The 13,996-nt window shown below is 44.2% G+C and overlaps 1 protein-coding gene across 1 annotated transcript in view; it reads right to left on the reverse strand.

Annotated features, from left to right (window-relative positions):
* Nucleotides 1-9,152, reverse strand: part of Naa15 (N-alpha-acetyltransferase 15, NatA auxiliary subunit) — a 71,527-nt gene extending 62,375 nt beyond the window's left edge. The window contains exon 1 of the mRNA XM_057756923.1: nt 8,852-9,152. Coding sequence (XP_057612906.1) covers nt 8,852-8,905 — 54 coding nt within the window. The 5' untranslated portion in view covers nt 8,906-9,152. The remainder of the gene's footprint in view (nt 1-8,851) is intronic.
* Nucleotides 9,153-13,996: the final 4,844 nt, after the last annotated feature.

The raw sequence follows: 13,996 nt of genomic DNA on the forward strand, positions 1-13,996 counted from the left end.
CTTGTCTTCAATCCCAGCACCCAGGAAGCAGAGGCAGGCAGATATCTGTTAGTTCGAGGCTAGCCTGGTCTACAAAGTGAGTTCCAGAAATTCAGGGCTGAAACCCTGTCTGGGGAAACAGGGAGAGGGGATGGAATGGGGAAGAAGTCAAGACTTAATTCTTCATGTAAAAATAAATAAGCACATCCATTTCATTAGTGTATGTCTTAATTTCATTGCGTTGCTGAAATAAAATATGGCAAAAGCAATTTAGGAGAGAGAAAGGATTAAGTCACAATTCCAGGTTACAGAGCATTACTGCAGGGAAGTCACAGCAAGAGCTGTCTTATAGTTTCTATTGCTGTGATATAACACCATGACAAGAAACTTGGAGAGGAAAGGGTTTATTTCATCTTTTCTCCCCAAATAATGTCCATTTATAACACAGGCAGGTTAGGGCAGGAACCTGAGGCAGGAACAAATGCACAGCCCAGGGAGGAGTGCTGCTTTCTGGCTTGACTTGCTCAGCCCTGCTTTCTGTTAGGACCCAGGACCACCTGCTCAAGAGTGGCACCACCCCCAGTGAACTGGGTCCTCTCACATCAGCCATGTTAATAAAAACAAAACAAAACAAAGCAAAAAAACATATTACAGAATTTCCCAAAGGCCAATCTGGTAAAAGCATTTTCTCTACTGAGATTCTCTCTTCCAAATGACTCTACCTTGGATCAAGCTGGCATAGACCTAGCAGCACAAGAGCACTGGTGATATTACACCCACAAACAGAGCAAATGAATTAGTTTTCATGTTTGCAGTAAATTGGAGTTAATCCTGCCTAAGGAACGGTGTCACCCATTGTGGGCAGATATTCCCACCTCAATTGTCATAATCAAGATAATCTCCCACTGGCTGCCCATAAACCAACTTGATCTAGACAACTACACACACACACACACACACACATACATTTGTTTTTCAAGACAGTTTCTCTGGCTGTCTTGGTACTCTTACAGACTAGGTTGGCCTCGAACTCAGAGATCAACCTGTCTCAGCCTCCTAAATGCTGGGACTAGACAATTTCTCATTAAGACTCTTTTCCCAGCCAGAATCCCAACCTAATGAATAGCTCTGCCACAGTGGGCTGATCATCCCTCTTCAAATGACCTAATCAAAATAATCCCCCACAGGCATGCCCAGAGGCCTGGCTCCTGGGTGGTTCTAGAGCTCAACAAATTGACAAATGAGTTTAACCAGCACAGACAAGGAGAAGAGAAAGAAAATGAAAAGAAAGTAAATGGGAGACTCCTTTCCTAGGTGATTCTAGACTGTCATGCTCACAATTAAATACAGTCATTTCAGTTTACAACTTACTTTCCTCTTCACTAACTGGTAAGATTAACGTGTATCAAAGAACTGTCTTAATTTTCTTGACTGGCACGCCTCTAATCCCAACACAAAGACAGATCTCTGAGTTCAAGGCCAGCTTGGTCTGCACAGCAAGTTCTAGGCTATATAAGACTTTGTCTCAAAACAAAATCAAACAAACAAATAAATAATAAAAGCCAGCTTAGGGTCAGGTACAGGTGCTTGCCACATCAAGCCAGAAGGCCTGAATTGGAACCCCGGAGCCAACATAATAAAAGAACACACAACTGAAAGCTGTCCTCTGCCTCCACATGAGTGTTGTAATATGCACTCCAACATGCAAAATAAATAAATGTAAAAAATTTTTAGGTTTTTCTTAAATTGTTTTAATGAAAGCCATTACCTTGTGTAGCTAATATATGTTAATGAAGACATTAAATTTTTTAATAAGTAAATGTTTCTTCATGATCAGTTAGTATCTGATCTGATTATCTTCTTTATGTATCTCCATTAAGAGGTTGTATAAAATTTCTCAGGTAAAAGGAGATCACAAGTGGAAAAGGTTTAAGCAGTCCTGGTTTACATGAATGTAGTATAGGCATAAATATATTAAAACCAATTTCAAAAAGAAAAAGGAAACCAATTTCAAAGGAACTGCCTATACTCAACTGCAAAACTAGAATAATGTCACACTGAAATTTAAATAATAGCTGAGCCTGGCATGTGTGTGCCATGGGGTTTGATCTCCAATTTGGGCAGATGTAATAGAAAAAAGGCAGGTGACCCTTCCTGTGCATATGGAAATCTCCTTGTTAATAATTCCTAATATGAATTTCATCAGCAACTAAACTAACCTGTCACTAGTTATAAGGACACCTTTTTTCTTTCTTCTTCTGTCCTCTCACATCTCTCCCCCAAATAGTAAACACTAGATAAGTATCATTTAATTGCTCTGAAAAAATAAAGTCTGATTCCTGACTCCTAGCTCTAGATGTGAACCCTAATTTAACTTCAGTCTGTTTGCTTAATAAAAATATCTGCCTGAGGCCAGCAGGATAGCTCAGCGGGTAAAGACGCTTGCTGCCAAGTCTGATGACCTGAGTTTGATCCCCAGAACCCACATGGTGGAAGCAGAGAACCCACAAACTGCCTCTGATCACAACTCACTGTGGCATGTGTATGTGGCCATGCATGTGCAAGCATACACAAACAAAATAAATAAATATGTAAATTAAAAGTCTGCTTTGCAAGCTTCTGAGATTTTGAGATTAAGAACTCTCAAAAGTGCACTGTAGAGAAAGTCACGGTGGCACACACCCATATCTAGTACTGAGAAATCGGAGGCTACTCTGAAAGGTTGAGAGCACAGCCTGGAAAATGGAAGGGGTTCAGTAAATCACAAACTATCACCAAGCTCCTAACTCTTTCTTGTATTTTTAGTTGTGAGGCTAGTCTTTAACAACTGAGCCATCTCTCTAACCCACAATTCCTCCCCACCCTGAGATAGGGTTTCTCTATAGCTTTGGAGCCTCACCTAGAACTCACTCTGTCGACCAGGCTGACCTTAAACTCACAGAGAGATCCGGGTGCTGTGATTAAAGGCTTGCACCACCACTGTCCAGCTCCTACTACCCTTTTCTAAGAAATATTCTGCCCTTGGAACTTAAAACAAATCACTCAAATTAAAGTTCAAAACAACATTTATAATTTATTTGTATTTTATGTACATTTGTATTTTGTCTTCATGTGTGTGAGGGTGTTGGATCCCCTGAAACTGAAGCATAGGCATGAGCTGCCATGTGGGTGATGGGAATTGAACCTAGGTCCTCTGGAAGAGCAGTCAGAACTCTTAGCCGCTGAGTCATCTCTCCAACCCCAAAACAACATTTATTAACAGTGGTACATATTCCCACTTTAGATTTTATTTTCTTATGACTCACATTAACATCTAAAGAGTAAAAGAGAAGGATGCAGCAGTAGCAACAACCAGCTTGTGATTTTATTTAGGCATGAAGGAGGTTCCACTTTTCCAGTGGGCTGAAATCTGAAAGGTGTGGGTGTTGGCCACATCTTTCTTACCATAAACCTAGGTCCCAAGAAAGTGATGTAAAGCTGGGCATTAGTGCCACACACCTTTAATTCCAGCACTCTGGAGACAGAGGCAGGCTGTTTTGTGGGTTTGAGGCCAGTCTGATCTACAGAGTGAGTTCCAGGACAAGCTACAAAGAGAAACCCTGTCTCAAAACACCAAGAGAGCGATGAAAAGTTTTAGGACAATTCTCAAACTTCTCTATCAGTGTTTCTCAACTTGTGGGTCACGATCCCTTTGGAGGTTGAATGACTTGTTCACATTGGTTGCATAAAACTATCAGAAAGGCCGGGTGGTGGTGGCGCACGCCTTTAATCCCAGCACTCGGGAGGCAGAGGTAGGTGGATCTCTGTGAGTTCGAGACCAGCCTGGTCTACAAGAGCTAGTTCCAGGACAGGCTCCAAAACCACAGAGAAACCCTGTCTCGAAAAACCAAAAATAAATAAATAAATAAATCAGAAAACACAGATATTTGCATTACAATTCATAACAGCAGCAAAATTACAGTTATAAAGTACCAATGAAAATAATTTTATGGTTGAGGATCACCACAACATGAATTGCAAACCATTCATTGAGAACCACTCATCTAGATGAAAAGTATACAGAGGCCACAATTTTCTAACAACTTCATTCTCTAAATATATTAAAATGATGTGAAACTTTAAAAGGACTGTCAAGTAACCAAGCACAATCTCACATAATACAATATACATAGACTGTAACACCAAACGTTATCCTTTTTCTCTAGATGAACTGGAGACAAGAGATACTCTGCAGATGCTTTTATCAGGTTATAACCAGGCCTAGTCAGAACACAGCACTGGGGAGAAAGGGAGGGCAGATGTGCAACAGATGTTATTGCAGGTAAGCCAGGAAAACCCACTGTATGAAATTGTGCAAAATGATACTTAGACCACTTTCCATTAAAATACTGAGCCAGAAACATTTCATCATTCTGAAATTGAGGGTGAAAGTCCCTGTGAAGTATGAACTGGTGCTGTATCAGTTTACTAAGTAGGGAACACAACGAAAGGAGTGCTGCTGTCACCAACCCTACCAAAACTTGATTCTAGCACTAGACAACACCCTACTTTCCCTTTACCTGACAAGAAAAAGTGGGGGAAAGAGATCCTTAAAATTCCCGACACTATGGTGAACGCCTTTAATCACAGAACTCAGAAGGCAGAGACAGGCAGATCTCTGAAAATTTGAGGTTAGTCTGGTCTATACAGTGAGTTCCAGGACACTCAGAACTATGTTAAGAGAACCCATCCCACCCTCACTCCTACCCTGTCTCAGAAGAAAAAAAGAGTTGATACTGTAAAAGTTGAAACAGAATCCCAGCATTCAGGAGGCAGAGACAAGCCTCTCTGTGAGCTGGAGGCCAGCATGGTCTACAGAATGACTTTCAGAATAGCCAGGGCAGGGCAAGGGCAGTTAAGCTGCGAAACCCTGTCTTAAAAAAACCAAAAGCAAAACTAAAACAAAACAAAACAAAACACACAAAACCAAAGCTGAAACAGATGCAGTTTTGAAACAAAACTATTATTTTGCTTGGTAACATTTTCTTCATTCCTAATGCCTGCCAACAATAAAAACATTGTATCTCATTTTCTTCTTGCATTTAGTGATTTACACATTTTTCTTATTTATGCCTTATCACAATAAATCCTTTAGTGGGCTAGCAAAAACGCTCAGTGAGACAAAGTGCCTGCCACTTAAAAATGTAAATTTCAGCCGGACGGTGGTGGCGCACGCCTTTAATCCCAGCACTTGGGAGGCAGAGGCAGGCGGATCTCTGTGAGTTCGAGACCAGCCTGGTCTACAAGAGCTAGTTCCAGGACAGGCTCCAAAACCACAGAGAAACCCTGTCTCGGAAAAAAAAAAAAAAAAAAAAAAAAACCTAAATTTCATTCCTGGACTCACATGGTAGAAAAAAAGAACCAATTCCAGAAAACTGTTCTCTGCCCTATACATATGTGTGTTGGCATGAGGCGTGCACACACATTCACACGATTAATAAAATGGTGTAAAAAAATAAAGTACTGTGGTTTTAGCAATGAAATTAAAGGGTTTTTTTGTCTCACCATCACAACCAAGAACCATAATTCTATAAATTCTTAAACATATTCTACTAAGTCTATAATGCAGAATATTACTTTGCAATAAAACAGAATAGACAACTGATACAAGTGAAAACTTAGATAACCCAACAAGGAAATTCTGCTGCACTGAAGAAATGCCAATCTGTAAGTTATATACTTTCTTTATGATTCTCTTTAGTAAATAAATGCTCTTTAAAAAATTGCTCAAATAGGCTGGGCGGTGGTGGCGCACGCCTTTAATCCCAGCACTCGGGAGGCAGAGGCAGGTGGATCTCTGTGAGTTTGAGACCAGCCTGGTCTACAAGAGCTAGTTCCAGGACAGGCTCCAAAACCACAGAGAAACACTGTCTCGAAAAACCAAAAAAAAAAAAAAAAATTGCTCAAATAGGAGACACACTAGTCACGGTTGCTAGACAGTGGGTAGGAGGAAAGAGGATGGGAAGGATATAGGTGGATGTGGTTCTAAAAGGGCAACCCAAGGCTCCTTTGTGTTGACAGAGAACTGTCATATCTTGGACATAGAGAAGAACCTACACATGTAATAACACTGCATAGAACTAAACACACACAACTACAAGTTAACTTGGGAAATGTGAATAAAATTGGTAGACATTATCAATGTTACAATCAGCTATAAAATTTTATAAGATATTAATATTTGGAAAAGTAGGTAAAATATACAAAGAATATCTCAAGTTACATGTAACTTTATGGCTCTCTCAAAATAAAAATAATTTTTAGAAGAGGAGATATATACTACTCGGTGATAGCATCTGCCTAGCATATGCAACAATACCTGGAGTCAACTCCAATACATGAATATACACAGCCACACAGTTGATTCTGTTAAGCATGGTGGCTCATACCTGCTACCCAAGTACGGAAGAAATGGAGGCCTGCCTGTACTACAGATTAAGACTCAAAAGAAATACAAACAAACAATAAAAAAGTGTCACTAACAGTTGGAAAACTTGAATATTAGAAAAAAACTATTAATGGTATTACAACCATACAAGGCAACATCTTTATGTCTAAGGAGTGAAGCATTAAGTATAGTTTTCTTTTGTTTCATATGTATGCAAAGAAAAAGTAATCTTGGTGATATGTTAAATATAGGTAAAACACTTAAGCGTATTTTTGGTGCTCTCCATATTTTCCCCCTAGTCAATATAAACAGAGGGAGAAGGAATTGGGAGACAACCCAACCCCTGGCTCCAACCTCCAGCATAATAAAAATAAGGAAAAATAAAGGGACAAGGGGGTGGGTGGGTAAATGTTGCAAGAAAACTATGCTATAGTTCTACCTACACATCAATTAGTCTTAAAATAATTGAATGTAGCCAGGCCTGGTGGCGCTGGCCTTTAATCCCAACACTCGGGAGGCAGAGGCAGGAAGATCGCTGTAAGTTCGAGGTCAGCCTGGTCTACAGAGTGAGCTCCCCAAAGCTACAGAGAAACCCTGTCTGGAAAAACAAAAATTAGATAGATAGATAGATAGATAGATAGATAGATAGATAGATAGATAGATAGATAGCGAGCGCGGCTCGCCTGCTTCCATGTACAAGTTCTGGGCTAGATAGCCAGCAAAGAAATAATAACAGCAACTATTCTAGATTTCAGCTGATGAGATGGCACAGTGAGTAAAAACACTTGCTGCCAAGTCTGTTTTTTTGTGTGTGTTTTCAGACAGACAGGGAGAGAAATGTTTCAGAACACAGGGAAAAAAAAACTATGCTACAATCTCACTTCAAACAGTCTGAAAACAATATCATTAATATTTTAATTCAATACGAACTGGTTATCTATAATGGATATTTCTGCAATATCAGTTACCTCAACATAAATGGTTATTTATACAATTATGTATTTTATGTATATGAGTGCTCTACTTGCATGCACAGCAGAAGAGGGCATCAGATTCCACTACAGATGGTTGTGAGCCACCATGTTGATGCTGGGAATTAAACTCAAGACCTCTGGAAGAGCAGTCCAAGTGCTCTCAACTGCTGAGTTACACAGAAAGGGAAAAATAACCTAAATCTCCGCATTTCTTTGTCAAGCAAGAGAATTGTAATTGTAAGCTAAATGGCTAATACTAACACACGCTCCAAAATTCAAGATAGTCTCTTCGTTTTTCGAGACAGGGGTTCTCTGTGCAGACCAGGCTGGCCTCGAACTCACAGAGATCCTCCTGCCTCTGCCTCCCGAGTGCGCTGCCACCACCGCCACTCAAGTACTAAATTTGGCAAACGCACTTCATTTCTTCCTAAGAAAATGTTTGTGCAAAAGAAGCGACCCATACACTAAACACCAAACAACAACGGCAAAAGAAAGTGCTACAGTGTACTAATGACAGCTCCAAGACTTCAGGGCACAGTTTACAAAGTAAACAGGCTCAATCCAGTGCCCCTGGAAATTAACAATGCATGCATTTTTTATGCAAACGGCAAACATCCAAAACACAGCTAGCGTCGGCAAGAACCGTCTCAGAAGACTCAGAGATTATCTTCTGCTAAGTTTTGCATCGGTGTTTTTAAAACTTCACAGTGTAAAATCTGTGCGAGAACTTCCAACCGGACCGCCCCCTAGATATGAGTTGCACCTCCTCCGGAGAAGGGTGGCGGGGTGGGACAGCTCTGCTCTCAAACTAAGAAATGTTTTTATCCCCCCCCCGCTCCCCCCAAAAGAGGCCCAGAGGATGCAGGGCCAAGTGCACAAGCGATTACACGGAGGTGGCAGACGGCAAAGGTCCCTTCGTTTTTCCATTCTCCCCCACCCCCTCCGCCACCACTCGAGTCAAACAGTGACCCCGGCCGGGCGGGGACAGGTGAATCCCAGGTGGGGAGGAAGAGGGAGGGACGGGCCGCGGAGGGAGAAGCGCGTTCAAGGAATGAATGAGTCGTGCCTCAGCCACACCACCTGTTCCTCCCGACGGGTGCCACCCCGAGCAGCCAGCAGGATCCCTGGCCCGAGCGGGCCGCGACTCGCAGCCCGTGCGGCCCGCTGGCCCCGCTCAAGGCCAGGCTGCTCCTCCCTTCGCTCGAGGAGGGGAAAAGGCGGCCGCGAGGAAGCCGGGGCGTCGGGGCCTAGCCCGGAACCGAGGCCTCCGAAGCCCGCGGTCCGCGACCGCGCGGACCGAGATGGGCGCCACCGGGGCGAGACGAGGGAGCGCGCTCCGCCGGGCAGCACGGCCGAGGCGGGGTCCCCCGCGAGGTGGCCCGGTGCCCGCCCGTCCGTCCCGGGCTCGGGAGTGACAGGCCCGGCTCCCAGCGAGACGCTCCCCGCCGCCCGCTCGCCGCCTCGGACTCACCAAGATCCGCTTGAAGAGCGCGTTCTCCTTGGGCGGGAGGCTCACGGCCGGCATGGTTCCGGCTCCTCCCGCGGCTCCCGCCACCGCCCGGCTCGGTCAGTCCGTTTGTCCGCCCGCCGCCGCTGCCGTTCCCAAGCTCGCTTCAGCCTTGAATCCTCCGCTCCGCCGCCACTAGGCCTCGGCTGTCGCCGCGTCGCCCTGTCCTGACACCCCTTTCTCCTCCTTTTTTTTTTCCCTCCCCTCTTTCCCCTTTCTCACTTAGCGCTGCCGCCACCTCCCCCCTCACGGGTCTCCGTCGGCAGTTCACGTGGTAACTGAAAAGACCGACAGAGGCAGCCAAAATGGCGGACGCCGAGGGCTTTCCCACCCGGGTCACACCTCCCAGCGCGCAGGCGCGGTGACCCGCTCTCCCCACCCTCGCTGCACCGGCGCCTGCCGGGAAGGCGGAGGCCGGGTCGGCCTGCGGAACCGCTGATCCTGGCTTGGCTCTGCCGGTCCTGCCAGTGCGGCGCGTCTGGGAGGGCGGCCAACGGCGCTTCCGCCGCCTCCTCGCCGCCGGCAGCCTTTCTGCCCCTTCTCGCTAGACCGGCCTTTCTTTCACTCATTGGGGTGGACGCGCCCAGGTGCTGTAATCATAGCTTGAGCCTCGAGTGCCAAAATGCCGGTGGAGGTGTTTCAAGAAGAGTTCTAGTCGGTCAAGGCCCGAGTGCCTAAATTGTGAGCAGAGGCGAAGGGTGAGATGAGAAAACCTTTCGCCTCAGTGGGGACTTGAGAACCGATCCGAAGAGGTGAGGGCTTAATCGTCTTTGAAAAGCGTCAGAGAACTCGACGTACGAAATGGGCTTGCCTAGCTAGGGTATCTGTGATTTTGTTGACTGTAGTTAAGATAGCCAGGAAAGATCGTTAGCCAGATCCGAAGTGGCGTGTTTGTACCGCCGAAGGAGCCTCTGAAGGTTGAAGTGTACGTGTTTATTTCATTGCTGAAGTCAAGGCAAGGTTGAGGAGCGGGCTGTCGCCTTGATGTAGTGGTGGAGCTGAGAGTCGAAACTCCTCGAGCTGGCTTCTAGTTCGTGCTTAGGGTTGTAACTGTCGAACTCAACTGCCAGTTGCGGGAAATCCTTAGAGGGCAAACTTCACGCCTGATCTGATCAGAGTAAAGAGGATCCCTTCCACGTGCAGACATTTCACTAACCGTTGACAATAAAACCTTCACAAAGTGACATGCCATTGAGTCACAAGAGCCATTTACCCGTGATTATCTCGTGCAGACCTTGTAGTATTCTGTGCATCATGAATCATAAAGATGTATGAGAGTTTGGCTTTTTTAGTCTTTTTTTTTTAAACAGATACGTTGTAGTTTTCAAATTAGCCTTTAACTTTCCTGCTCTACAGAGTGAGTTCCAGGACATCCAGAGCTACACAGAGAAACCCCGTTTTGAAAAACCAAAAAGAGAGAGGGATCATAGCAGTCGAACCCTAGGGTCTCCTTGAATACTGTAATCTTTCTAAAGATTTAGGAAAATCAGGTTGGTGAGATGGCGCGGGGAGTAAAGGCTCTTACTCTGCCAGCCTGGCAACCCGAGTTTGATCCCTGAGCTCACATAAAGATGGAAAAAGAAAAATGGCTCCGCGAAGTTGTTCCCTGCCCTCCATGTTGGCACACTAAATAATAAGTGAAGTTATGGGGCTGGAGAGATGGTTCCTTGAGTAAGAGCCTTGTTGCTCTTGCAGAGGATCTGGGTAGGGCTCTCAGCCCCACCGAAGGCACCAGGTGAGCACACGGTGCACATTCATACATGCAGGCAAAACGCCCATACATATAAAGAAAATTCAGCACATACAAAGACAGATATGAGTAGCTTCTCTGTGAGTGTGTGCTGTCGGAGCTCTAGCCTGGCGCTTCATGCCGGCCACACAAGCACACCTACCACTGAGCTAGCTACACCCGCAGCACTAGATACTGACTTTTGTTTTTTGAAATTGTACACGTGATATTTTTAAATTATAATGCTTTCTTAGCGTGTTAATTATACACAATAATGGTTTTCATTGTTTCATGAATGTACATAATATATTTCAATCTTATTCACACACATACATACCCTTACCATCTCTTGTCTCCATCCACTACTGTTGACCCCTTTCCCACTAAATAGCAACTTTGCTTGTTTGTTAGTCTTGTTAAGTAGCCCAGGCTTACCCTGAACTCACTTCCTCCCTCTTTGCTTCCCAGATGCTGAGATTACAGACATAATGCCCCTTCCAAGTCTTAACATTTGTATTTTATAAAGATTTGATCTCTGTTTGTGTGCGTGTGCACATGTGCAAGTGTGTGGATACTGGTACCCACAGAGGTCAGGAGAGTGTCAGATACTCTGGAGCTGGAGTGAGAGTACCTGTAAGCCACCCCCTAGGTCCTCTGGAACAACAGCAAGTCTCCTAGCTGCTCAGCCTTCTCTTCTGGCCCAAACAACGGTTTTTAAGGTTCCATTAATACTGGTGTGATTATAACACTGATCTGATTCATCTCTGAGTTAAAATGTACCTACAGAATGGACACACAGTCAATGACATAGCCTGGACTCCAAACACGGCTACTTGACCAGTAGAAACTGAACTGGAGCTGGGCTTTGCGTGCCTCGTGTGCTTCCAGGGAGTTACACCCACGGCTCTCTGACACACAGCTGCTGAGGACCCTCCGTTGTCCCCGTTACTATGGTTACAGGGCTTCCTCCAGCTGCGGGTAGTGCTGCAGACGTGGAATCCCAATACTGGTACTGGAAGACTAAGGCAGAAGGACTTCAAGACTGTGGTAAGCCCAGCACTCAGGAAGATTGTCTTGAATGGGAGACCGGAGGCCAGTCTGTACTTGCATTTGATAGAAAAAGCAACATTAGGGAAGCCTGTCACCCAGACTTAACAAAAAAAAAATTGTCAATTTGGGTATGTTTGCTTAATAAAAAGTTACATGTATACAAGAAACCATGCTTCTTCGGGCCCTGAATTTGATCTATGGGCTTATGTATATAGTGGTTTTTTTTTTGTTTTTTTGTTTTTTTTTCTTATTTCAGCTCTTGTTCTTTACTTCCTTCCTTGGACACATCAGTCAAGTAAGTTTTTTTGTTTTTTGGTTTTTTTTGTTTTTTTTTTTTTTGAGACAGGGTTTCTCTGTGGCTTTGGAGCCTGTCCTGGAACTAGCTCTGTAGACCAGGCTGGTCTCGAACTCACAGAGATCCGCCTGCCTCTGCCTCCCGAGTGCTGGGATTAAAGGCGTGCGCCACCATCGCCCGGCTGTTTTTTTTTTTTTTTTTTTTTTATGGAAAAATTCAGGGCTAAAAATCCAGCGGCTAACGCAAATCGCCCTTCACCTAGGTCACAAGTAAGGTTTTTAGCATTTAAGCATGGTTTAAATGGATGTTTAAAAAGACATCTACCAAACTAGAATTTGCTATTAGCTCGTGTTTTTCTCAAAACAAGTTTTATCTTCATCTGCCTCCTCCAACTCTGGGAGTCCAGTGAGCCTTAATATACTGAAAATGCTATGCTCATACTTCATTGCTGCCCCCAAAAATACACTAGGAAAGGACACAGGGATCAAAGTTCTGAAAAAGAACAAAACTGAATTCCCCAGCATAGATCATGAAGTGGTACTGGGCTTCCTGTCTGTGCACTCAGAGCCGGTGGCTCCAGTTTCAACTCGCTGAAGACTAGCAAGCTGTGTCAGGACAAGCTCTGGCAGTGTGGGGTAGAAAGAGTATACAACCGACAGTCTGCTGAGTGGACAAGAAGCCAGCAAGTTGGGAGCCAACAACTGACTCAGCGCATTGGTGGACTGGTTTGCTTACTTGAGCATGAGTTCAGAAGGCTCAAACCAGGTTACAAACTAAAGTACTAAAGTAAAGTAACATTTTAGCCATCATTTGGGCTTTAAAGTGAGCCACAAAGCACAATATAATTATTTTATCTTTTATCAATAATTTATTTCCTTTCCCCTCTATTTTAAAATACATGTATCTATTTAGTGTGAGTGTATATATTTGTGTACACATGTGTGCTTGTGAGAGCAGCCATCTGGAGGTCAGAAGGAAACTCTTTAAAAATCTGTTCTCTCCTTCCATCAAATGGAGCATGCCAATTGAACTCAAGTCACCAGGCTTGACAGCAAGTACCTTGACTATGCATTATCTTTCTGTGCCCACCTTTTCATTCCTAAGAGACAGGGTCTTTCAGCGTAGCCCAGGCTGTCCCAGGACTCACTATGAAACTCGAACTACTCTGAAAACTGAGGTACTCCTGCCTCAGCTTCCGAAGAACTGGATTAGACATGAGCCACCACACTCTGCTCATGACTACTTGTTTTAATAAAAAAATTTAAAAATAATATTGCTAAGCATACATAGAAAAATGCTAACACTTATTTTGCTATTAAAGTGGACGTAAGCAGCTTTGGGTTTTAACAAACAGCTTTTAAGGGCAGGTTTGTATCCTCTGCAGGCTGGAGAGACGGCTCAGCTATTAAGAGAGCATATTTCCCTAACAAACACTCGAGTTTGGTTCCCAGCACCCACTCCAGTTGACTCACAGACGCCTATAAATCCAGCTCCAAAGGATACAATGCTCTCTTATCTCCAAGGAGAGTTTCATTCATATAACCCCCCCCACCATATGCACACATAATTAAAAATAAAATCTCACAAAGTAAGAAGAATATATCATTTATGACCTGTTCTTTTGTTAAACAGCGTCTTTGGACACCAGGTAGAACTAAGAAACAGAATCTCTGTCGGCTGTGCAGCATAAAGACCAGCTGATCATGATCTACAAAGATGGCTCCGCGATTAAGAGTGCTGAATTCTCTTGTAGAGGACCTGGCTTTGTTTCCTAGCACCCAGAGCACACTGGACAACTAGGAGCTGCTATAACTACGGTTCCAGGGGGATCCAGGGACCTCTTCTGGCCTCCTAGGGCATTTGTAGGCAACATCCTGCTCTTGACAACCAGGCCCAAACACAGACGTAGAGATGTTTAAACCAGCTAATCAGTCAGGGCAATCCAAAGCCTCTGACCTTCACTGTGACCTTCCAAGCACCAACACATACATATCACAATGTGAACCTACACATAAAAATTATAAAAGTAGCCGGG

Source organism: Chionomys nivalis, chromosome 24, assembly GCF_950005125.1.
Source record: "Chionomys nivalis chromosome 24, mChiNiv1.1, whole genome shotgun sequence".
In the NCBI taxonomy this organism is placed as follows: Eukaryota; Metazoa; Chordata; class Mammalia; order Rodentia; family Cricetidae; genus Chionomys; species Chionomys nivalis.